Source organism: Corythoichthys intestinalis, chromosome 9, assembly GCF_030265065.1.
Source record: "Corythoichthys intestinalis isolate RoL2023-P3 chromosome 9, ASM3026506v1, whole genome shotgun sequence".
Lineage (NCBI taxonomy): Eukaryota > Metazoa > Chordata > Actinopteri > Syngnathiformes > Syngnathidae > Corythoichthys > Corythoichthys intestinalis.
Genome location: NC_080403.1, coordinates 6,649,962 through 6,677,757, shown reverse-complemented (window position 1 = coordinate 6,677,757; position 27,796 = coordinate 6,649,962). Strand labels below are relative to the sequence as shown.

The 27,796-nt window shown below is 40.3% G+C and overlaps 1 protein-coding gene across 2 annotated transcripts in view; it reads left to right on the top strand.

Moving 5' to 3' along the window:
• LOC130921380 (SLIT-ROBO Rho GTPase-activating protein 3-like) overlaps nucleotides 1–27,796 on the top strand; it is a 104,148-nt gene that overhangs the window by 24,380 nt on the left and 51,972 nt on the right. For both annotated transcript variants that reach the window (XM_057845205.1, XM_057845204.1), the window contains exon 3: nucleotides 26,417–26,579. In XM_057845205.1, coding sequence (XP_057701188.1) covers nucleotides 26,417–26,579 — 163 coding nt within the window. The remainder of the gene's footprint in view (nucleotides 1–26,416; nucleotides 26,580–27,796) is intronic.

Below are 27,796 nucleotides of genomic sequence, written 5' to 3'. Positions count from 1 at the left end.
TGAGGGGAAATTATTCAGAACGAGGAAAACGCGACGAAGAAAGCCGCAAAATGTCATTGTTTCAGTCTCTCTACTCCAATATTTTTACAGGATATTCTTTTTACCCAAGTATTTTTCCCCAATAGCTATATAAATGGCTTGAGAAGGACCAGTCAGCCCATTGAGGGGGAACTATTCACAACGAGGAAAACGCGACGAAGAGAGCGGCAAAATGTCATTGTTTCTGTCTCTTTACTTCATTATTTTTACAGGATACTCTTTTTATCCAAGTACTTTCCCCAATTGCTAAATAAATGGCATGGTCATGACAAATAACAGTCTTGTGCTGAATGGAATATGAAATAATAAAAATGCATTTATTCAGGACGACATGGCAAAATTACTCCATAATGGTCAAAACTGTCGACTTCACCTTTACTGTCGCACCTCCCGAACGATATTTTATGACACCTAAATCGGACATATGTCATTTCCCTTCCCCGGCTTCGGAGAATGTAAACAAACCAGAAGGCGTGACAGCTAGCCGACATGCTAACCCGAACCAAGTGATGTTTCAAAGTCTTCAAAGCGGAAAATCACACATAGCTATCCTGGATTATTTGACATGACGACCCGGTTGTCGAATGTCTTAGCGGATCGGCAAACCGCCCGGCGGAGAGCAATTTACAGTTCGTTCCCCGGAGGAGGGTGGCTGGAGCTAACGCAGCTAACTTGCTGCTGCTAATGCATTAGGAGAGCTTTTTACATGCCTATCAATGATCAAACGTAAGTAGTCCTTCATTTATAGGAAGTTTGTAGTGTTTACTTTGTAATCGCTGTATTCGTATTTGACATAATACAAAACAAAATATTTACTCACTTCATCGTAAGTCCAATGGTCCCACAGTAAATATCCACGGTGAATAGGAACCTTTTGAAACTCCAAAAAGGCGCATACGCCTCTCCCTCATACAGAATGATTTTTCCGCAGCCGTTTGGCTGGCGTGATGCGAAAAATAAACGTATTAATCCGCAAAATCAGCTGAATCCTTCGTCCTCATACACAACAGTACACTGTAGCGTGAAGAGGACGTCTTCTACCGTACACGTTACAGCGCCCTCCTCCTTAATGCAAGACCGAAGCCGGAAGTCACTCATTTTCCTGGTGCGGGATTCAAAAAACTAAATAAATATAGCGATCGCTTCCACACACATCCAAGCGGTCCATATCATTCAGGAGCATAAAATACTGCGTGTATTATGAAATAAACATGCTTTTTCGTGTCACAGGCACTTTAAAGTTGTTAAAATTGCGCCCGTTATTCCATAATTTCCCTCATGTCTACTTTCGACATGTGAAAGTTTTAAAACTGTTTCATCTTTTAAAGATAGATTCAAGTCAAGATTTTGCCGATTTAGGGGTATTTTAGATAAAAAGTAATTAGGTTCTCTACAACAGAGCCTTCTAGAGAAGTCTATTGCTTTAAGATGGCGCCTGTTTACTAGCGCGGGAAAGTCTGTTATTTCACATCTAGTCTAGATATATGTGATCTCTACCATAGCCGTATGTTGCCGTATGTTTGTAGCAACTAGCAACTGGGCGCTTTTTGTAGCGGCTGACGGCCGCAGTCAGGTATTATTGTTTTTTTTTTTTTACCTAGCGGCATTAGCTGCACATGATATTTACTCTCGGTCCGTTCCTCATTGCGTCCCGAAGACTGCGCTGACTGCGTTTTATTTCCGCTTTACCTGATATAATTCAATAGTCGGAATTTGGATGTTTGTGAATCGGTCTCGAATCTTCCACGGCCGAATCGCGGATAATCTAAGAATCGGAAATTTTGCACGCCTCTACTATACTGTGGAGTTTCCACTTTTTCCACATGAGGTTTGCTTCTTAATTGAAAACATGTTCAAAAGTAAAATTTTCATCCAATTCTCTTGACCAAAATTCTGACGCAAGATCTGGATCTGGTCCTTAAGTTCCGCATAGTGGTCGTTCCCGGTCCCTCAGGGATTTGCATCAAGCAGATTTTCACTCTGGGATGAATCGGACCCAGTAATGAAAAGAAAATGAAAGACACATAATTTATATTCTGAATTAGAGAACAATTTTTGTTTTCCCCATTCCTATAGTCACAGTGATGTGTCTCTGTCAACCCATGAATGAGTCCAGTTTAGTATTACAGTTGTACTTCAAATATATAAACAGGCTACTACAAGTGATATGATATAAGGTTTTTTAAGTGTAGCTTTCACAACATTTTGCAATGGAAATGCACAAAAATGCCCATACTCAAGGTTGTGCACCACATAGTAGAAACATGACTGTATTGGCATGGAACAAAGGGATTAGCAATCCAAAAAAAAAAAAAAAATGTAGAATTGACCTGAAATGTAGCCTGGGCCAAGGAAGTCTGTGGCCTCAGGCTGCTGTGTTCCTCCCAACTAGGTCAGACGCTTTACTCACTCTACCAACCCCCGCCAAGCTCTTCATCTCTATGCACTTGTCATTTCATTTACATTCTCAAACAACTTTACACTAGACGCAGACTCTACAATCCTCGAATTTCCTCATCGGTCACAGAGAATTGTCACTGAGAATTAGCTTGGGGTCAAAGGAATGAAATGTGGCAGCTAACTATTAACTCATTATACTGTGTGTACATACTGCACATAAATAGTGTATATATACATAGAAATCTATACTGTATATATATATCGCCTCCAAAAAACACAAAGCCCTACAAATGTTTTTCATTGATTGGCACCGGTGGTCAGTCCAGTTCTGTATCAATCACTCTAGCCAAGAGAGATGGCCACAGAGCTGCCGTCTCGAGGATGTTGATTAATGGAGCGTTCAGTCAAAGGGAGACCCCTGGAAGATATTTCCATCACTTCGTTTCTCATGTCACCCGTTTTTCCAACCCCCTTCCCCCAAACCTCCACTCCTATACTCCTATCACTTAAAATTACCATCATTAAAAATATCTGTCAAAGGCTTGATTTCCTCCTCAGTGACTACAAATTCTCTAGCCTTATTTTCACGCGCTGTTTTGGAGCCTATATAATAATAATAGTAATAATAATTAGAGTCGGGGGAAATTTCCGATTCTTAGATTATTCGCAATTCGGCGGTGGAAGATTCGAGAACAATTCACAAACATCCAAATTTCGATTATGGAATTATACCAGGTAAAGCAGAAATAAAACACAGTTAGCGCGGTCTTCAGGATGCAATGAGGAACGGACCAAGAGTAAATATCATGTTCAACTCATGCCGCTAGATAAAAAAAAAAAAAAAAACAATAATACCTGAGTGCGGCCGTCAGCCTCTACAAACAGCGCCCAGTTGCTAGTTGCTGCAAACATACGGCTATGGTAGATATCACATATATCTAGAACTAGATGTGAAATGACAGACGACGGCCGTGTTAGATCATATACCAAGAACTAGATGTGAAATGACAGACTTTCCCGCGCTAGTAAACAGGCCTCATCTTAAAGCAGTACACTTCTCTAGAAGGCTCTGTTGTAGCGAACCTACCGTATTTTTTGGACTGCAAGTCGCACCAGCCATAAAATGCCCAACGAAGAGAAAAAAACATATATAAGTCACACCGGAGTAGAAGGGTGCGCATTTTTGGGGCAAGTATACTTGATAAAATCCAATACATAGAACAGACATGAATAAGTGTACAGTGTACAGTGCATGAACAACGCAATGCGAATATACTGTCCTCACCAGGACGCTACAGCTCTGTTCTGGCTATTCAGCTGGCTAAACTCCCAAATGACAATGCTGGACGTCTGTATAATTTGCTAAATTAATGTCGTCCTCGATACCAAACAGGTTGCTTTTACAGCAATGACAAAAACGGTTAGCATGCGTTCGCTAGCATTAGCACATCGTTCAAACAACTACACAACTGACTCTAAGTGTCCGATCGTGGGTGGAAAACACACAACAACAACAGAAAAGATGACACACACAGGTTTTGCCTCTGTAGAGATATTTTACAAGCATAAACAATGAACGTAGGTTTGCAGCTGTGTTTCTCTCTCACTATCTCGCCCACCCACTCAGAGCTACCTAGCTGTTGGTCTTCTTCTGGCGAGTGAGCGCTCTTCTTCACGTAAACAAGTGCAAGTGCGCCCGCACGTGGGCGTGAAAGCGCCACAAACTAAAAGCATGCATTTCAATATAAAAAAGTCAATAATACAATTGAACACACATTGCCAAAGACAGAACGCGAACGTGGCCATAGCTATTAAGAGTTATTCAGATAACTATATCATAAAGAACATGCTAACAAGTTTACCAAACCATCAGTGTCACTTCAAAACACCAAAATAACATGTGAAATGATATCATAATGTGTTAGTAATTTCACACATAAGTCGCTCCTGAGTATAAGTCGCACCCCCAGCCAAACTATGACAAAAACTGCAACTTATAGTCGGAAAACTACGGTAATTACTTTTTATCTAAAAAAATTTTTAAAATAACAAATCGGCAAAATCTTGACTTGAATATATCTTTAAATGATGAAACAGTTTTAAAACTTTCACGTCGAAAGTAGACAGAAGGGAAATTATGTAATAACGGGAGCAATTTTAACAACTTTAACGGTTGATTAAGAATATTAAATTAATTGAATGTAGTTTAAAGCTGCCGATACAGAATGGGGACTTGAGTATTTTATTTACTGTATTAACGCTTAACTTGATACTGAAATAGTAGTTTGTTTAGCCTGAGAGGATGAATCGTACTCGAATCGTTAGGTGCCCAAAGATTTCCACCTCTAATAATAATACTACAGTGGTACGTCAATATATGATCTCATCGTCATACGATCCTTTCAACATCCGACATAAAATTTGACTTGTCATTTGTCTTGACATATGACGACATGCTCTTAGGCCTGAACGATATTGGAAAAAACTATTGCTGCGATTTTTTTTGGGTTTGTGATATATTGCGATATTATATTGCGATATTTAAAAAAAATGTATATATATTTTTTTCAAGAAATTTTCACAAGATGACTTAAATAGCTGTTTGGAAAGACTTTAGATGACTCACCATCACCACAGTGTACAGTCATCCCTTGTTTTTCGCGGTTAATGGGGACCAGAACCCGCCGCGATAAGTGAAAAACCGCGTAGTAGCGCGCCTCCCCCATTTTTTTTCCCATTTTTTTTTTTTTTGTGTGTTTTTTGTGCCCAATGTATTTATTCAGATTTAGCATTGGAAAGAGATACATTTAAGACATGTTTTTTTCTCACTTTTTGCCCCAAAGTGATTTAAAAAATGTATATAAATAAATGGTTTTTAAGCACTTCAAATGTCATAATTATGATAAGTTTTAAACATAACTGTCCAACCAAATCATTTTTGAACAAGAATAAAGTACTGTAGCAGATAAATGCTTGCCTTTATTAAATGCTTCTGTTTATCTACTTTAGCTGTGACCGTTGAAGTGACATGTAGAAATTTCAAACTCCTCATGATCACTTCTGGCATTTAAATGTCTCCAACGTCCCCACAGTACACACAATCATTCCAGCGCGGCTTCCTTCCAACTGCTTAACAAGTTAAACGATGATTGACAGATGCCTGTGTGAAGTCTGCTTCTTTGGCCAGATCAAAGCCATCGTTGTGCCGGAGTGACTGAGAGGATCAAAAGGCTGGGAGAGGGAGGGTAGGAGGCTGGCACAGACCAGAAAGTGAGGCGTATGTGGATAAAAAAAAAAGAAAAACTATCGCACGTGCTTGCGATGGGACTATTGCGCACACGCACATTGCGATGGCGATGTTTAAACGATATATCGTTCAGGCTTAATGCTCGATATACGACGATTTATGACGGCGTCACAATTTCATTATTTTCTCGCAAGACAGATGCACGGCAGATTTTCTTGTGAGAGAAATCAACATAGGTCCCAAGAGAGTTATTGCAGGTTGTGAAAAAAGGGAAAAAAGTGACGCTTACCATTAAAATTAAGATAGAAATGATAGAAAAAAAAATGAGCGTGGTGTGCACGTCAGTGAACTGACTCAACAATCCGGCCGTAATACTATGTCTACGATCTTGAGGACGACCCTCATTATTGTAACATCGGCAAGGGAGTCGCAAGCTTTGTCAGGTTTTTAATTATTTATTTCAGAACTTGTGTAACACAACACGGATACAGTCCGCCCTGGCCGGGACCAACAACAACAGAACATGGAAAGAGAAAGTAAAATCTCTGCTTCACCTCTTTCACTCTCTTGTCAGTCACAAGGTACGTTCAGGAGCAGCATGCAAAACACAATAGCCACATTAGAACCCAATTCGTTATATTATTATTATTGTTATTGTTCCGATTTGTATTTATATTTTTTTAATTTATTTTTAATGCATATTTTCTATGTGTAATTGATATTTGTAATTTTACCTGTAGTATTTATTAAGGATTTGGTGTAGGTTTTTAGGGTTTGGAACGAATTAATCCAATCATAATGTATTCTTATGGGAAAATCCATATGACATACGACCATTTCGACATACAAACCAGGTCCTGGAACTCATTAAATTTGTATGTTGAGATAGCTCTGTAATAGAAATGTCCCGATCGCACATTTTTGCACCAGAGTCCGAATCGGGGTTACCTGATTAAGAGAATCTGCTGATACAGACTCCTGATACAATACCGAAAAAAACGTTTTTTTTTTTTTTTTTAACAAAAATTAAAACATGCATGCAATCTGGTTAGGGGTGAAAAAGGTGACAAAGTAACATGGACACACGGCATGCGCGGAAAAGTGCATTTCATAGTGCAACCAGAGACATCTCGAATTAAACACAGTACATAATAATTTAACATATACAAGTCTAAATCTCTCATCCTGAAATCAGAACATATAAGACGCATCAAGTAGCAAATTATACAAAATCGAAATTATAAAATATATAGTATGTCCCATTTGCATTAAGCAGAGAACAGCTGTACAGCATAAAATATGAATTTACAGGTACAGTATAAATTCCATTCACTTAACTATTGTGTTAGATGGATGGATGGATGGATGGATGGATGGATGGATGGATGGATGGATGGATGGATGGATGGATGGATGGATGGATGGATGGATGGATGGATGGATGGATGGATGGATGGATGGATGGATGGATAGATAGATAGATAGATAGATAGATAGATAGATAGATAGATAGATAGATAGATAGATAGATAGATAGATAGATAGATAGATAGATAGATAGAATAAAAAAAAATACAAGTCTTCCAAAGCAATAACTGTAGTGATGATAAATTTATTAACATTCAACCAAAGCAATTAGTCCCATGGTCCTTAACTTCGATTGATAGGGCATCATTGTGATCATAACTTTATTTACATTCAACCAAAGCAATTAGTCCCATGGTCCTTAACTTCGATTGATAGGGCATCATACTGGATAAACAGAGGTACACCTTTGGGCTGTTTTATGAACGGGGGTGTGTACGAACAGCGCGGGAATGGGGGTACTTTCAAATGTGATTTGTAGCGGAGCTCTCCGGTTTGATAAACTCTCGATGGTTAAACAAATGAAACGACCACCACAACAAGGCAAAACTCTTCCCTTTCTGTAATTATCAGAGAGTATAGAGGGGCCTTAAATAACTCGTTGTCAAAAATAACTGGTGACCATTCAGAACTTTACTAACAAAGCCCTGAACATGACTTGTATGGAAGGCACTAGTTCATCACTCTAGATACCTCATTGCTTGTGATATAATTTTTTTTTTTTTTTTTTATCATTAACAAGCGCTTTACAAAGGGGCCTTAAATAACTCGTCACAACGCCAACTGGCGTTCGCTAACTTTACTAGCAAAGCCCTGTGTGAAAGGCGCTAGTTAGCCCCTCCACAGTTAGAGCTACCTCGAGTAACTGCGTTCTACGAGGCGCTGAAATATCGAGGACTATCTGAAGTCGGTTATCAAGAAATTAAGCGAATACCTGTGTTATAGACACCATTACAAGCGCTTGAATTGATCGAACGACACAATTGAATGATTTATGAAGACTATTATAGGCCATCACTCGAAATTTTAGCTTTAAGAAGTTAACAATGTTTGACATTAATCCCTTACCTTGCCGCAATTTCCAACGGGTCCGGTGTTCGGCCATTCCTTACTATGCGGCGAAACGTGCTACACAATGCTCAGCATGCATCCACACGCATGCGCACATGGGTTAGAAGTGGCGAGTACTCACTATTTTAGTTTTTATTTAGTTATTTAGAACCTTTTCACTGCCTCAAAGATACTTTTTGCATGTGTTACCCTCTAATACTTTTAACCATTGTGTTTTTTGTGTTAGCTTTGAAGCAGTTGACGACATTAGTCACGTAGCGTATTTAAACCGTCCTTATTTGATATAACTACATTTAAGTGTTTTCTGCAGGCATTTTTTTAGTACGTTATTCCTGTATGCATCTAAACAAAACAAGTTTAGAGCGCACGGTAGTACTTTGGGTGTCAAATTCGACTAATGTAGGACGTTTCGCCGAGATTTTGGCAGAACCCCGGGCGAGAAGCTGGGATGGAGAGGGGTTCGGCCTCCTCATTGCTGATTGGTGATAACTGTGCTCCCGTCTCTCACTCTTGTCAGTTATTTGTTGTCACGAGAAGAGAGTGGCGGTGATAGGTCTAGGTCATAGGACTAGAGTGTAGTTTTGAGCATGGACTACGGTTTTGAAGTTAACGGTTTCACTCGCTCGTTGACATGCCCCCCCCCCACCCCCATTTTTTTTCTCTTCGGATCTATGTGATTCAGAAGAATGACCCATTTTGATTTCAAAACGGCGAAATTTCGCCGAAAGGCAAGTTTGCATGCCAGACCATGCTACTGGCCCACCGTGACACCTTCATGATGTGAATTATTTTCAACCAACAATAATGCCTCTAAATATGTCTTTATTAAATGCTTCATGGAGTGAGTCCATTAACACTTTGACACTGAACTTGGAACCTTTTTTTTTTTTTCTTATTGAACAAAAGTTCCAAACGTTTAACAGTACTGTACTGTTTAGAGCAGTGGTCCCCAACCACCAGGCCGCGAACCGCTACCAGTCCGTGGCACATTTGCTACTGGGCAGCAGAGAAATAAATGATTTATTAACAACTGCAATCTGGCCTGTGGCTCTTGACACATCAATATCCCTGTTTACTCTATAGACCAGTGGTTCTTAACCTTTTGGGGCTACCGAACCCCACTAGTTTCATATGCGCATACAACAAACCCGACTTTAGTGTAAAATATATACATATATATGTATATATTATTCCAAAATTCAAGGCATATAGTTTTTCTACTGGTGCACAAAATGAACCATGCAGAACAAAACCAACATAGTGCATGAACTCACAATAAATTACATACCTTCTGTGCGATCGCGGATGCAACTTCATATGATGTTGTGAGGATCGGTTTGTTAATGGGTACAAATCAAAGAGCAGGCAGAGTGGTCCTATCATCAAATCTGGTTCTGTTCACCTTGAACTCAGCAAGCATCATGTTCTTATATTCCCAATCTCCATTTAGCTTCTCAAAGTTTTCCTTGAGTTTTGCCGGTGCGAGGCTAGAGTTGCTCAACTTCGCATTGCAAATTATGCAGCTAGGAAGCTCCCATCCCATTCCATGATACATGGGAATCCATACTGTACATATTCGTCCGACCACTTTCTTTTTTGCTCGACATTGTATGGATTAAAATATGAAGAGAGTAATTATACGACCCTCTACGATGACATTCACGTTTTTTTTTTTTTTTTTTTAACTTTTATTGAATTTTCACACATTAATGGGATAGGTACAGGCAAAACACAACAAGGGTAGAAACACATAAATCATAGTTGGTGGTAGATAAGGTTTTGATAACACAAGGTAAGCTTCTTTCCAATAAGGTCAAGATAAGTGTACCTTCTCGGCACGATGAAGACAGCAGACGTTCTCATACACAACTTGCACACCACACACGCACACACATATATAAAAAATAATAATAATAAAATAAAAAAAATTAAATTAAAAATAATAAAATAAAAATGATAATAATAATAAAAATAAAAAAGGGAGGGGTGTTAGTAGCTCAATGGTTTTCAGCTTCAATAGGTATGGAATCTATGTGGAGTAGAAAGGGTTGCCAGATTCTGTCAAAGGTTTGGAGGGAACCCTTTAAGGAAAATCTAAAAATCTAAAAAAAGTCTCAGGTTTTGCAGGATTTCTTGGATCCATTTATTGTGTGTAGGTGGGGGTGAGGGAGTCCACTTAAGGAGAATTAGCCTCCTAGCAAGTAGTGTTGTGAAAGCAATCACTTTTCTTGATGGTTTGGACAAAGCGGGTGAGGGAGATGTTCCAAAAATTGCCGTTAGAGGGTCGGGATTAAGCTTAGTGCAAAGCACTTTTCCTAAAGTGTCAAATACAGTTTGCCAAAAGACAACTAGTTTAGGGCATGACCAAAACATATGTATATGATTGGCTGGTGAGAGTTTACATCTATTACATGCATCAGATCTTCCCGGGAAAATTTTGGCCATCCTCGCATTTGTAAAATGAGCCTTGACATTCACATGTTGTATCGCTCCTGAGTGCAGCACTGATTGGCCAAGCAATGTCACGTGATCATCTGTAGCCAATGATGGCCAAGCGTGGCATGCCATCGCTTGTAGACATGATGAGTTGGTGTGTCTTGATCTCAGCGGCAGAGGCTCTACCGAACCCCTGTGACAGACTCTCACCGAACCCCTAGGGTTCGATCGAAACCAGGTTAAGAACCACTGCTATAGACCCTACTCACCTACGTCACAAAATGACGTGTCGCTGTATCCGGCCGCCATATTGTACCTATTTTTTAGACCTATTCTCATTGTTTTCAATTAGTCGTGCAAGTTATACAGCAATTCATGGAAGCCCCGGTGTTATCTGACGCCGTAAACTCATTGGATGCGTTGCATAAAAGGCATTACGTGGAAAAGCTTCAGTTTATCCATTCGCCAGATCCGTATTTGATGCCTAAATCGATATTTTTCGACCCGCTGTCTTCGCCCTCTCTGCCTGACATCTGCTAGCCTGATATCTACAACTATCTTTTCCACAGAAACTCGGCCTATTCTCACGAAACTTTGAAAAACATTAAGAGCAGCACTCTAAGCAACATTACCCTGTGTGATTTCTAAAATGGCGACAATCAAAAAAAGAAAAAAGTTGACTGCGATGGCCGACGCTTCAAGGATAGGTGGATATTGGACTATTTCTTCAATAAAACACGCAACAACGGTGTCTGCCTCATTTGCAAAGAGACAGTCGCTGTTTTCAAAGAGTTCGATGTGCGCGATAATAACAAGACACGCTGACAATTACGACAACATTACAGGGAAGATACGCAGCGAGAAATTATAGCAACTTGAAGCTAGTTTATTTTTTCACAGCAGCAGTATTTCGCAAGAGTCCGAGTGTCAAAAGAGAAAGCCACAAAGACGAGACTGTTGAAATTATGAATTAAAAATAATAATAAAGCAAATGTGACACACAGAAGGGCTTGCTAACATTTCTTTAAATGTATTGTTCTACGTAAATCAGCCCAGGTAGCCCCCCACATTTTTACCACACCAAATCAGGCCCCCTTTGCAAAAAGTTTGGACACCCCTGTTTAACCGATGATCCGTAGACGAGGCAAGCTTCTTTCACTTGTTACCAACTAAATATTATTCAAAAAATAAAGATGGTGGAACAAATAAGCATCTTGAATTTGAAACTGTATGTTGTCGGCGATTAGCCTAGCAATGCCCCAAACCCTCTAAATATAGATTAAATGCATCTTACCAGATATAAAATGACTAGTACATAATCTGTGGTAGTCGTTTGGAGCCCAGTTTTCTCGTCGAATTGCAGCAGTCCTTCTCGCTCTACTCTCCGGGTCTCTCGGAATACGGTAAAACTTCCAAGTCTCTCCGTTTATCTTCTCTGTTTTTGCAACCGACCGCCATACACGCCTTCACCATTTTCATTATTGATGTTAACGAGCAGAAAAACACGCCATAATAGGAGGAATTTACGAAGCGGTAATGCATTAACATGACGAGTATACGGACAACATGGCGCGGGGACGTGGCTGTGACGTCACGTGAGTAGGGTCTATAGACTAATCCGAGTAAAGATTTGTATAGTTCGCCATCTAGTGGTTGGCCGCAATTACTAGGGTGTTTGCATACCTATAGACCCTACTCACCAACGTCACAGAATGACGTGTCACTGTATCCGGCCGCCATATTGTCCGTCTCTGTTTAGCCCTATTCTCAATGGTTTCAATTAGTCGTTCAGTTTATAGAGCAATTCATGGAAGCCCAGGTGCTTTCAGACGCTGTAAACTCATTGGATGCGTTGCATAAAAGGCGTTATGTGGAAAAGGTTCAGTCTATCCATTCGCCAGATCCATATTTGATGCCTAAATCGATATTTTTCGACCCGCTGTCTTCGCCCTCTCTGCCTGACATCTACTACCCTGATATCTACAACTATCTTGTCCACACAAAATCAGCCTATTCTCACAAAAGTTTGAAAAACTTTAAGAGCAGCACTCTAAGCAACATTACACCGTGTGACCCTTCCAATTTTCTAAAATGGCGACAATCAATAAAAAATAAAAAGTTTACTGCAATGGCCGACGCTTCAAGGATAGGTGGATATTGGACTATTTCTTCAACAAAACACGCAACAATTGTGTCTGCCTCATTTGCAAAGAGACAGTCGCTGTTTTTAAAGAGTTCGATGTGACGCGATAATATTACCGAACAAGACACGCTGACATGTACGACAACATTACAGGGAAGATACGCAGCGAGAAATTATAGCAACTTGAAGCTAGTTTAATTTCACAGCAGCAGTATTTTGCAAGAGCCCGAGTGTCGAAAGAGAACGCCACAAAGGCGAGATTGTTGAAATTATGAATGAAAAAAAAAAAAGTAAATGTGACACACAGAAGGGCTTGCTAAAATTTGTTTAAATATATTGTTCTATGTGAATCAGCCAAGGTAGCCCCCCGCATTTTTACCACACCAAATCTGGCCCCCTTTGCAAAAGGTTTGGACACACCTGTTTAACTGATGATCCGTAGACGAGGCCAGCTTCTTTCACTTGGTACCAGCTAAATATTATTCAAAATGTAATGATGATGGAAGAAATAAGCATCTTAAATTTGAAACTGTATGTTGTCGGCGATTAGCCTCGCAATGATCTTAATTGTGGTTGTCAGCCCAAAACCCTCTAAATATATATTAAATGCATCTTACCAGATATAAAATGACTACTACATAATCTGTGGTAATCGTTTGGAGCCCAGTTTTCTCGTCGAATTGCAGCAGTCCATCTCGCTCTCCTCTCCGGGTCTCTCGGAATACGGTAGAACTTCAAGTCTCTCCGTCTATCTTCTCTGTTACTGCAACCAACCGCCACACACGCCTTCACCATTATGATTATTAATGTTAACGAGCAGAAAAACACACCATAATAGGAGGAATTTACGAAGCGGTAATGCGTTAACATGACGAGTAGACGGACAACATGGCGCGGAGGCGTGGTTGTGACGTCATGTGAGTAGGTTCTATAGCAGCCCAGTGCCAGTCAATGTAAACCAGGGGTGTCCAAACTTTTTGCAAAGGGGGCCAGATTTGGTGTGGTAAAAATGTGGGGGGCCGACCTTCACTGATGTCCTTTACATAGAATAATATATTTAAGCAAATTTTAGCAAGCCATTCTGTGTGTCACATTTGCTTTATTATTTTTTTTAATTAATAATTCGCAACTAGCCTTTGTGGTGTTCTGTTTCATCTTTCGGGCTCTTGCAAAATACTGCTGCTGTATAATTAAACTAACTTCAAGTTGTTTCAGTTTATCGCTACGTATCTTCCCTGTAATCTTGTCGTACATGTCAGCGTGTCTTGTTTGGTATCGCCTCACATTGAACTCTTTAAAAACAGCGACTGTCTCTTTGCAAATGAGGCAAACACAGTTGTTGCGTATTTTAGTGAAGAAATATTCCAATTTCCACCCATCCTTGAAGCGTCGTCGCAGTCAACTTTCTTTTTTTGTTGTCGCCATTTTAGAAAATTGGGAGTAAAGGGTCACACGGGGTTATGTTGCTGAGAGTACTGCTGCCTTTTATTGGGTAAATGAGGAGCAGCATTTAGTATGGAAACCACTTCATATGCTGGTAGCAGTATTGCTGACCAATTTATTAGGTCTGTGTGCGGGCCAGACGTTATTGATTTTATGACAGAGGCTGGGGACCGGATTAAATCTGAACGCGGGCCGCATTTGGCCCCCGGGCTGGACTTTGGACATGTCTGATGTAAACAGTAACTTTAGCTGCTGTTGATGTGTGATGTGGGCGGTGAAGTCTTTGGACAGCTTTTTTGCGGGGAAAAGGCCACATGCTGAGCCAGGAGCGGAGCCTACAACCAAGTCCATTCTGCATAATATGTGGCTAAAAGCTAGCAAACAAGGCAACAAAAGCGAATGCACTGATAGCATCATACTTCGTGGCGAACCGTATTGCTAAATCTAAGAAACCTTTCGCAATTGATGAAGAACTCATTATGCTTGTGACCACGGATATTTGCCGACAAGTTTTCGAAGAGGCCGCTGTTAATAAAAGGTTGATTCAGTGTATGGTGAGTGACATTTTCCCTGCACTTAATATTCGTTTTTAGCCTCGACGTGTTATTTTATATTTACTGTCATTTTCTGCCAGACATTGCCGGTCTGTGGAAAAAAGACCCACATTCCACCGGTCAGTGATGCAAAAACGGTTGGAGACTAGTGGTTTAGAGTACCTACTCTTTCCTCCCCTGCTTTTTCCGGGTGTGTTCCAGGGTATAAAATGTATACGTTTTGTTTCTTTTGGCAATCCCATTGTATTTACGGATTATTTTTATTACTTTTCAGCCCTTAAAGAATTTAAATTTTAAAAAAATTAAAACGCGATCCTTTTCACCCAATTCTGATCTTCTGAAAAATGGCGGGATCGGCCCGATTTCTGATCTGGTCAGGGACATGCCTAAATAATAATAATAATTATTATAATAAAGGCACACATAGAGGACACATCTGATTGTTAGAAAATCTGTTAATGGTATGAAATTGATTGGCAAAATGTCATAAACTACTAGCCAGTAACCAGCACAGTGGCTGTTTGGTCTGTTAAAGAAGACAACATGATGTTAGATATAGGCCATTAAGATTCCTTCACACAGTCCATAAAAAAGTTACTCTGGGAAGAATTATTCTTCTCAATCAAACCCATAAGATTGAAACAGGAGTTGAAAGGATCCGAGGATGTATTCATTTAAAAATGTCTTTAATATAATGGTCGCTTAATTCAATGATTCTTAACAAAATGGAGGTGGACCAATATTTCGCCACACAAAGTCTTAATGAAAATGATTTTTCTTGTTTGGATAGTTTCTTCAAAAATCAGAATAGGACAAATAATGTGACTAAATCAGATCTTACAGCCGGCTCCATTTAAGAGGCAATATTGCAGCCCCAGCAGATACAATTGACTAGTCTTTATTAGTTGACTGCTATGCGTGATTTGTTGCAACAGGCTTGCAATGGAGGCAGTAAAGCCATCAAAACTTCTCTGACACATGGAGCCAAAGCACCTGGCATCAAAAGGTAAGCATTTATAAAAAAATAAAAGTATTACCCAAAGGCTATTAACTATAGCCACTGTAATGGTTTTTGTATAATTAATCATTTGTTTTTATATATTTTCTATTGTGCTAAATAAAAACATGCATTAAAAAAGGTTATAGGGAACCATTGCATTGAGTGATAGTCAATCAAAAGTTAAACATGCAGCAATTACTTTCTGAACCTTTCCAAAGAGCATTTAGCTTCAAATACTAATTACTAGCAATATTTCTCCTTTTCTTTAGCTGAGTGTTGTATATTGGCCTACAAGACCTTGGTCATGAATATGGCTTATTCTCATCATTATTGAAGAGCAGCCAACAGTCAAAAGATTTTACAGTTAATCTCATGGCATCCAGTGTCAAGGATCAAACTCATGCTTGGCTTTGAAAGAAAAGCCTGCGGCGAGAGAAATTTCACCTTCTTACTGCACTGGAAGGAAAAAGGAATAACACAAAGATGCTGATTCTCAGCACCTTTTAGCCTATCTTTTACATGAAAATGTTTTTCAACTGTTGTAGACTTTGTCTGTGTTGCATTTGTTCTACTGTGTAGATGCCCCTCACCAAAGCTAAAAGATCCAACTAACCACAAGTGCAGCAACATTGATCTTTACTGTCATTTCCTTGCCAGAGTAGTATTGAATAGAATATCGCTCTCTACAGTGTAAATGAAAGGGCGTTATCTGACAGCACATTGTGCTTTTATAGACTGGAGATAGTTGAGATTGAACCAACAATGCCTCTGATGCTTGCGTTGAAATAATGCACTCACTTTACAAGCAAATTCCAATTCTTAATGGTTTCAACAAAGCATGTAACAGCAATAAATTATTAATAAAAATCGCATTGTCATACAGTAATAGTAATAATAATAATAATTCCTGTAATATGGTAATGAATCAGGTTCTAATGTGGCGGATGTGTTTTGCGTGGTGTACCTGAACACACCACGTAGCTGACTTGTATGAAGGAGAGAGGATTTTTTACTTTCACCTTTCATGTTCTGTCGATGGCGTCAGCTGCGGCGGACAGTAGGCATGTTGTGTGGCACAAGGTATGAAATAAATGATTAAAAATCTGACGAAGCTGGCGAATTCTTTGGCGATGTTAAACTAATGATAACTGTCATCTTAACTTATAAAGACTGGCAAACGGAGGTCGAAGGAGGACCATTGAGATCGTAGACATTGTACGGCCGTATTGTCGAGCCAATTCACGGACGCCAAGCTCATATATTTCTATCATTTCCATCTTCATTTCAATGGTAAGCCTCACCTCTTCCCCTTTATCACCACCTGCACTAACATTCTTGGAAGCCATGTTGATTTCTCTCACAAGAAAATCTGCCGTGCTTCCGTCTTGCGGGAAAACGAAAGTGCGCGCTGTCATACATCGTCGTATTTCGAGAATGTCGTCGGATGTAGAAACAAATGCAAGTCAAATTTTTGCGTCGGATGTCGAAAAGATCGTGTGTCGAAGCGATCGTATGTCGAGGTAACACTGTCAATATAAATCAGGTCGGAATGATATTGAGAAAAAAACTGACATTGCGATATATATTGCCAAGGCTCCACACTTTTTTCCCATTTTTTAAAAGAACAACATAGAAAAATGCTTGTCTTTATTAAATGCTTAATTGAGTGAGTCCACTAAAATTCACTCACACTTTGACACGCTGCAGAGAACAACCTCATTATTCAGATGTTTGGGATGTCACTGAAGCAAAAAATAGCCGTGTTGAAGTCAAACTTATGTTTGAAATGTATGCGTTTACAAAAAGCTCATTTTCTCCATTTTTTCATCAGAAATTGGAAAATTGCTCAAACTAAGCTATTTTCTAATGCTGATTTCTAAAGAATGGAAAAAGATATGACCTTAATTTTTTTTCTGCTGAAAGAAGAGAGTTTAATCTTTCTTTTGGTAGGTTCCATGTTTATATAGCAATGGAACAGAATTTTCTGTGGGCCTTGCAAAATCAATCAAAATCGGGAAAAAACGGCCGGGAGCGAAGGGCCTTGCTCTGGTGAAAATAGCTGGGAGTGAATGAGTTAAGTACCAAATGCCAGATTCACTAGTGACAAAAAAGCAGCAGGAGGGATGGTGAGAGGCTGTATGAGCATGAAGCAGAAAAACAAAAATATTTTTTAATTAAAAACACGATCCTTTTTACTCGATTGTGATCCTCTGAAAAATGGTGTGATTGGCCCGATTTCCAGTCACGTGATCGGATCGGTACATCCCTATTTGATACACCCGCACAATGTAATGGGTACTGAATGTTCATAGTTACACAGCATTATAATTGTCTACAACATACAAAGTTTTAAATGTGACATTTATAAATCAAAACCTAAGCACAGTGTATATATTACACTCTATCACTTACTGTAAATAAATGAAAAAGCCAAACAATGACTCGCCAGGAACAAGAACGATCAAAGACGTTCAATGTCTTGACAGAAATCCAAAGAGGACTCTTTTCAAATGCTTTTCAAAGCTGAGACATGCTCCATAAATAGACCTTGTGTTTCTTATTTGTCATTTGACTGCAGCGCGTTAAGGCACGAAATCCATGTGCAGCAGAAAAATAGTGTTCCTTTTCAATGTTTGACTCGTACTGCTGATGATGCATAATGTATTTTGTACAATTTGATGTGTAAATGTAGCAAAATAGATTTGACCATACGTCCAGTATTGTGGTTTTATTATTTGACAGGCATGAAAATGGGTCAGGGGTTAAAAAGGTGAGAAGAGTGTGGAGGAAATATGTTCCAGTACACCAGGGGTGTCCAAACTTTTTGCATAGGGGGCCAGATTTGGTGTGGTAAAATTGTGGGGGGCCGACCTTGGCTGACGTCCTTTACATAGAACAATATATTTAAGCAAATTTTAGCAAGCCATTCTGTGTGTCACATTTGCTTTATTATTTTTTTAAATGAATAATTTCAACAATCTCGCAACTAGCCTTTGTGGCGTACTCTCTCCCTCTTGCGAAATACTGCTGCTGTGAAATTAAACTAGCTTCAAGTTGCTTCAATTTATCGCTACGTATTTACCCTGTAATTTTGTGGAACATGTCAGCGTGTCTTGTTTGGTAATATCGCCTCACATTGAACTATTAAAAGCAGCGACTGTCTCTGCAAATGAGGCAGACACAGTTGTTGCGTATTTTAGAGAAGAAATAGTCCAATTTCCACCTATCCTTGAACCGTCGGCCGTCGCAGTTGATTGTCGCCATTTTAGAAAATTGGGAATAAAGGGTCACACGGAGTAATGTTGCTTAGAGTGCTGATGCCTTTTAGTGGGTAAATGAGGAGCAGCATTTAGTGTATAAGCTACTTCATATGCTGGTAGCAGTACTGCTGACCAATTTATTAAGTTTGTGTGTGGGCCAGACGGTATTGATTTTAGGACAGAGGCTGGGGGCCGAATGAAATTTGTCCACGGGCCGCATTTGGCCCCCGGGCCGGACTTTGGACATGTCTGCAGTACACTGTACACCCCAACAAAATATTGAGCTCTGTCGACCCACACTGTGTTTCAGCAGGGCCATGCAGAGACCGGTGGAGGGGCGGGTGCTCGTAGATCAAAAGGGGCACATGAACAAGTATTTAATACACCTTAAAACAACATAACTTCAATTCTAACCAGCTTTAGATAATAATTGGCTGCGACTGTGACATACTTTAATTGGGAGGGGGCAACAGTGAATAGAAATCAAAACTTTCATCAACACTTTCTGGCTGTGACTCAGTCAGTCTGCCTCTTTTCTTCCTTCAACCTCTGCATCAAAACTTCCTTCCTCAACTTGTTCATCTGAGAACAAACCACATCAGATGGTCATTGAGCCACCAACGGCAGTTTTCTTAAAACTATTATTTCATTATTATCCATACTTAACAACTCTAGCACCTAATGATTAATAAAGCAATGACATAAAAATCTTATAGAAAAATAACATTGTAATTGTGTTTATAATTGTATTTAATACCCGACTATCCTTGCAAACTTGTTCTTACCAGGTCTGCTATTCACCCAGCTGATGAGGTATCCACTGCCTTTAGCAGCCTCATCTAACTCCTTTTTTTATCCCTCAATCTCCCTTCCCTACGACGCATGTCTATGTAATGAAATATAAATGTTAAAAAAAAAACAAAAAAACAGACTCCCCGGAGGCTTTTAGTTTTAAAGCTTTCTTAATTTCTTTCTCTCTCAATAACGATGGAGGTAGATTTGTGTTTTTATTATTCAATCAAAAAACAAAGTTACTTCTATCAAAAACAAAGTTGCTTCAATCAAAATACAGTACATACTTTTAATCCCCAGAAAGTCACTTCAATAAAAAAAATTGTTTTTGATTGCAAAAATAAATTTGAGACAAAAAAAGCATTTGAAAACTATTTTTCTTGATTGAAACAAATTTTCCCATTGAAGTGATGTTGTTTTGCGTTTGGGCCACATTTTGGCTAAGACATTTGTGTCTTTATTATTCAATCAAATAAGTTGCTTCAAACAAAAAAAAAAATATAAAAACTTTGCACATGTGTCCATCACCGTTTACCAAAGCCTGAGAGGGTTTGAGTAGACTCACTGCGAAGCATTTAATAAAGCCAAGCATTTTCTTACTACTTTATTCTTGTTTAAAAATAATTCGGTGGGGCAGTAACATGTTTAAAACTTATCATAATTCTTACATTTTGAAGTGCTTGAAAACCATTTATAAATGATATTTTGGTGAAAAAAGTGAAAAAAACATGTCTTATATATATATATATCTTTTCTCCAATGTAAAATCTGAATAAATGCATTAAACACGCACAAAAAAAAAAAAGGGGGGGGGGGGGCGCTACTTCGCGGTTTTCACTTATTGCGGCGGGTTCCGGTCCCCATTAACCGCGAAAAACGAGGGATCCCTGTATTTCTGAAAAGCTTTAAGAAGCAGGACCTCATTCCCACCACTCGTCGGGCCGGTGTTGTGCCGACACCGGCCGTCAGCTCAAATCCAAGCCGAAAATAACGCGTCTCCGGCGGAAGACGGGAGCGATGTGAGGCGCCCCCTCATTCCGAGAGCATGCCGCTTAATTTGACTCAACAGTGTGTTTCTTCGTTTATATTACCGCTAAATACACAAGCTTGACGCCAATTTAACGGGAGCTATTTTTTTTCATGGGAGATTTGGCTAGCTCTGGCAGTGTTCAACGCAAGCTGCAACGAATGGCAGTAACTTTTTTATATCGCAAAATGTGAAAACGATTGAAACCATTACTCACCAAATTCAATCTGCTGGCAAATTCAGGCAAGTGTGTATGCTGCGCTCTGGTCTGCCCCGGTGTGGATAAGGCCTGCTTTTTGTTTTCGCAGCTTTGCAATGCAAACAAAGGCTCTCCGAGCACTCCATTTACAGTAAGGAGTGCGCGCGTTTGGAATAATGGAACGCAGCTTGGGCCGACGATTGGTTCTCGTCAGCGAAGCATCTAGAAGGATTTGCTGACTGTGTTCTTAAGTGCTCAGTTTACGTACTAAGTTAATCACATGATGATAATAATAATAATAATTAAATAAAACCTCCCGACCCCCCCCCCCCCCCCCAAAAAAAGAATTTCTCCTCGGATCTACGCAATTCACGTAGGTCGCCCTTTTTGACTTCAAAACGGCGAATTTCGTCGAAAGGTGAGAGATTTTCATGCCTGATTTGAAGATGTAACAAATGTATAAAAAAAAAAGTATTAAAAAGTACTGTATTGCATTATGCTTCTTTCAGGTCCATGGCAACAGTTCTTGTGTAGTCGGCAGAGAAGCAATACTATGCTTGTCAGATATGTTTTTCAGCTCCAAATTAGTGTTCTGTCACGTGTAAAATCCTATTTCCCGTTATCTGCCACATGAGTAAAATCAGTAAGAAAATTGGATTTTAAGCAGATTTATGTGTAGGCCATTGATTGGCCGTCAGCAAAATGCCTTGATGAGAAGTCTTCATAACAGTGTCTCACAACACTGAAAAAGCAGCCGAATGTTCCCTCAAGACAAAAAATGATAAACAAACTCTTCAGTGTGAACATAATTGAACTCACATGCTCCCAGGAGCAAAGAGCCCGCATGCTGGTTGTGTGCGAGTTGAGATGTGCATGTTTGTGTTTGTGTGTGCGTGTGCGTATGTGTCCAGCTACCCCTTTGAAGACCAAGTAAAGTTTATTAACTAAGAGAGGATATTTTGAGATTAGACAAGAGATAAAGCAAAATTCAGGGCCGTGTAGGGCTGAGTGATGTTGACCATATATTAATATTATGATATATTTAGGCTGGATTTTGATATACAATATATCAAGATATTTTCCTCGCAAGGTGAAAAAATCGAAGTCAAAGCTAAATATGACACGTCAAAAGTAATTTTACTGAATCCGGCTCAGTTGTTCGAACAATAAATGTAAACATAAATACTGTTTATAACCAGAAGTGTCTTAAAAATTAAAAGCTGCACATTTGAACTATGCAGATTTAGCGCACTTAGTGGTGTCTAAACTTCAACCTACTGACGCTTACATTCGCCTAGGTTCGGAGAGCTGGAACTTTAGGATACTTTACCTCTAAAAATTTATTCATAGACCCTCGTGAGGAAAATCGGCATGGAAAATGAATGAATGAATGAAGGTGAACAGCAAGAACTTTAATACTTAACGTAATAATGATTATAACAACAATTGAAAAATAACAGAAACAAAAATAAAGCTTTTTAAATAAAAAATAAACCCCCCTTTGTGTGTGTGTGTGTGTGTGTGTGTGTGTGTGTGTGTGTGTGTGTGTGTGTGTGTGTGTGTGTGTGTGTGTGAAAGGAATTATTGTCTTTTCTGTTACTACTACTTACCTGTTACTATTTTCAATGTCTTATCTGAGTGATTGCGTTGTATGAAGTCGCTGTAGTCGATCCTCAGGCAGATTCCACGGCTGGCCACAGCATGGAACTGTCCTGTCCACTGTCATCCTGGGTTTTGGCTCGCCACTGAACCACACAGGGTTCAGAATCCAAGATGTTTTTCCAAGCCAATGAAGAAAAAACAAATTTACACGCACAGTGTAGAATGTATAATCACTAGTTCTATTCCATTCTGTTCAATTTATCTAAATACTTGCATTACTCAATATTTTCATCATGGTTTATGTAACTGTACAATCAACTTAGGCTATACAATGTATAAATTACAATTACATATATATCTGAAGTAAAACAACTAAACATATTGATCAAATATCCACATTTCACATTCACAGTGTACCTATAGTACAACTGCTATGCGCTAGCATAGCGGTTAGCCACTACTAGCGTTTAGCGCTAGCTTCATGCTAACTGCTATTTAGTGTCACATTAATACAAAAAACAATAATAAAACTACTGCAATAAGATTAAATATTCCCTGAAACCCGATTGGTTTTCATGAACTCTGGAACAAGTATAACTTTAGCTGAATAACATTTAAATACAACTAAGCTTTAGGCCTAATATATGAGATGAAGAGGAGAGGCCTTGCTTACTGGAGATCACAAGAGTTTTTACTCGACAACACCGCTCTTCACGTCAATACAAAGGCACAAGTGTTTGTCTTAACAATTAATTAACTTATTAATTGTCAACAAATAATATAATTATTGTATTATATTATTTTTTGTTTATATTCATATTGCAAGCTGGCTCTGCTCAGTCACAATACTCACCGAACGAGTAAGGTAGTTATGAATACATTGAGTGACTGACCAATGACTTTCTATTGGGCATATGTGCCACCAACTGGCGAAATGTCATAATGCCTCTAAATGACATAAATAGGTTTTGTCACAGCATATTTTATGGGAGTTACACAGATAAGTACAATATAGTCTAATTCCAAATCAGATTTAAAAATATATAAATATAAAAATTATATCGATGTATCGTCCAGCATTATAGCTGTGTTTGTTCTCCATCCATCATCCACCACTTAATCCGGGGTCGGGTCGCAGGAGCAGCAGCTTTAGCAGGGAAGACAAGACTTCCCTTTCCCCAGCCACTTCAACCAGCTCCTACGGCGGGATCCAAAGGCGTTCCCTGGCCAGCCGAGAGACCTTGTCTCTCCAGCGTGTCCTGAGTCTTCCCTGGGGCCTCTTGCTGTTAGAACATGTCAGGAACACCTCTCCAGGGAGGCGTCCGAACCAGATGCCCGAGTCACCTCAACTGGCTCCTCACAACGCGGAACAGTACCGGCTCCACACCGAGTCCATCCCGGTTCTCTAAAGGAGAGCCCGGGCACCCTGCAGAAGAAACTCATTTCGGCCGCTTGTATCCGGGATCCTATTGTTTCGGTCATGACCCGCAGCTCGTAACCATAGGTGAGTGTAGGAATGTAGATTAACTGGTAAATCGAGAGCTTTGCCTTTTCGGCTCAGCTCCTTCACCACTACGGACCGGTGCAGAGTCCGCATCACTGCAGACGCTGCACCGATCCGCCTGTCGATCTCCGTCTCCCTCCTACCCTCACTCGTGAACAAGAACCCAAGATACTTGAAATCCTTCACTTGGGGCAGGAACTCATCCCCGCCCCAGAGAGGGCACGCAATCCTTTTCTAACTGAAGACCATGGTCTCAGATTTGGAGGTGCTGATCTTCATCCCAACCGCTTCACACTCGGCTGCGAACCGCTCCAGTGGGAGTTGGAGGTCAAGGCTTGATGAAGCCGACAGAACCACATCATCTGCTAAAAGCAGAGATGCAATGCTGAGGCCGCCAAACCGGACCCCCTCAACGCTTCGTCTGCACCTAGAAATTCTGTCCATAAAAAATTTGAATCCGAACCGGTGACAAATGGCAGCCTTGGCGGAGTCCAACCCTCACTGTGAACGAATTCTACTTACTGCCAGCAATGCTGCCCAAACTCTGACACCGGTCGTACAAGGACGGAACAGCCCTTACCAAGTGGCTCGGTACCCCGCACTCCCAGAGCACCCCCCCACAGGATTCCCCAAGGCACACGGTCGAACGCCTTCTCCAAATCCACAAAACTCATTTAGACCGGTTGGGCAAACTCCTATGCACCCTCGAGGACCCTGCCGAGGGTGTAGAGCTGGTCCACTGTTCCACAGCCGCGACGAACACCACACTGCTCCTCCTAAATACGAAATTCGACTTCCCGACGGAACCTCCTCTCCAGTACCTCTGAATAGACTTTACCGGGAAGGCTGAGGAGTGCCATCCCTTGATAATTGGAACACACCCTCCAGTCCCCCTTCTTAAAAAGGAGGACCACCTCCTCAGTCTGCCAATCCAGAGGCAATGTCCACGATGGCCACGTGATATTGTAGAGGCTTGTCAGTCACGACAGCCCAACAATACGCAGAGCCTTTAGGAACTCCGGGCGGATCTCATCGATCCCCGGGACCCTGCCCTTTCCAACCACCTCAGTGACTTCGACCCCATAGATAGGAGTGCTCACCTAAGAGTCCCCAGACTCTGCTTCCTCAAAGGAAGGTGTGTTGGTGGAATTGAGTAGGTCTTCAAAGTATTCTCCCCACTAACTCACGACATCCCGAGTCGAGGTCATCAGTACCCCATCTACACTATACGTAGTGTTAATGGTGCACTGCTTTCCTCTCCTCAGACGCCGGATGCTGGACCAGAATATTCTCGAAGCTGTCCAAGTCGTTTTCCATGGCCTCGACGAACTCCTGCCATGTACGTTTTTTTTCCTCGGCGACCACCGAAGCTGCAGTCGGCTTGGCCAGACGGTACCTGTCAGCTGCCTCCGGAGTCCCACAGGCCGAAAAGGTCCGGTAGGCTGCCTTCTTCAGCTTGACGCCATCCCTTATCGCTGGTGGGGTTCGGGGGTTGCCATCACAGCAGGCATCAACCACCTAACAGCCACAGGTCTGATCGGTCGCCTCAACAATGGAGGGGCGGAATATGGCCCACTCGGACTCAATGTCACCCACCTCCCCTGGGACAAGGGCGAAGTTCTGCCGGAGATGGCTGATGAAGCTGTTTCTGACAGGGGATTCTGCCAGACGTTCCCAGCAGACCTTCACAATACGTTTGGGCCTGCCAAGTCTGGCCAGCGTCTTCCACCGCCATCGGCGCCAAAACAACCACTAGCTGGTGATCAGTTGACAGCTCCGCGCCTCTTTTCATGCGAGTGTCCAAAACATGCGGCTGCAAATCCGATGACGCGACTAGAAAGTCAATCATCGAAGTCCGTCCTAGGGTGTCCTGGTGCCAAATGCACATATGGACACACCTATGTTTGAGCATGGTGTTCGTTACGGACAATCCCTGACGAGCACAGTGTCTGTTCTTGTTTTGTTTTAGGGTTAAAATGAGAGAATTTGTGTCAGGAACAGAATATGTAGAGTTCAAGAAATGTATTATTTCCTCACGAATGATTAAAATAGGGATTATCTAGTTAACATGTTTTAACTCATAATTCTGCAGCTTTTGGATTTGAATCTATGTATTGTGTTGGTCTATTTGCCAGGAAATCAAAAGATGTCAAAATTGAGCGATTTTACATGTCGTGACTTTTAAAAATCACGGTAAACCTTCAAATCGGTAACGAGGAAATACCTAGCCTCGACAATAATAATAAGAGAGTCAAATAATAAAAATCAAGCTTGTATGTTTTAGCTCAACTGCAGTAATGTCTAATACTGACTCGCTGTGCTTTTTTTTCCCAGGAAGGATCAAAATCTCCTGTCCACTATCAATTGCTGGTATTTGGTCCTGGACCAGACCCGGCGGGAGAGCAGAGACCATGCCACACTCAGTGACATCTACAACAACAACGTCATTGTCCGTCTGACACACGTGGGCGACGATGTCCTCAGACTTTTCAAAAAGGTCAGTTTTGGGATGAAATGGATGAAGGCGCGTGAGCCTGACTCTTGATGCGCAGTAACGTGAATCATCACAAGTCATCTGCTACAAATTCAGGACTGATTTGTGTAAATGTCACTAATAAAATCTGGATCTCCCTTGGGAAGAGTCGTTACAAGGGGGCATCCCTTCAACTAAGTGGTACAATAAACTCCAAAACATACATATCGTGGCAAAATTTAAAGTTTAAAAGGTGTCTTTTGCCTACAAATCAAATGTCAAAAGATGCTGTGTCAAAGATATTTTTCATTGTTTTTGTTGTGGTATATTTTTTAAATATCATTCATACCTGTATCCATTTGAGGAAACACCACTTCTTAAAGGACCCTTGTAACTTCTAGCAAGATGTACAAGGTTTATGTGGGACATTAAAAAGCATTAAAAGTCATTAAATAGTCAAAATTCAGGCCTAAAAAAAGGATTAAACTAAATATTCGAGGCATTAAAAACTATGTAAACCTCACGGTTAAAGAAACCTTTTTTATATAATTTATTTGAGTTGCCGATAATATCGGGTTGCTAATATCGGCCAATAAAATCATTTTAAAAGGACATCGGATATTATCGACATCAGTTTTCATTATTCGTTTTGCGCCAATATGCATGAATGTAGAAGCCTTCTGCCTTTGTTCAAGGGCTGGTAACAGCTTAGCACAGCAGTTATGCTTATTAAACATAGATGTCTTCAAACTAAGATGCTTGGGATTTGTTATGTAAGCAGACCATTTGATCCATGGTGGAAAAATTAAATGAACAATAATTGAAAACTAATGAATTATAAACTCATTACATACCTCATTCACTGTACTGAAGCTGTGCCTTTGTTGTTATTTTGAGCTAGAAGCACTGTGTGAGCTGTTTGTGATCGGGCAGTGCCTTATTGGCATTTAACACTTGCTCCAAAAATCTGATGTTTGCACTATTTTGATTTCAACAGTAAATATAGTGGTGCAATATTGGTACCTTTTCCATAACTTTCGTTTTCGCGGAATGTTTATTGAAAACATTGAGGTTGTTACATTTATCATTATTAAAGTATCTAGTGGAGCATCACAATACAATTAGCCATAATATGTTAAGTCCACGACCAAATATATTGGTATCAGTTTGATATCGTTTTGGATTTTTGGAGCTGGACAATATCCGGATATCGGTTAAAAAGTCAAGATCGGACATCTCTA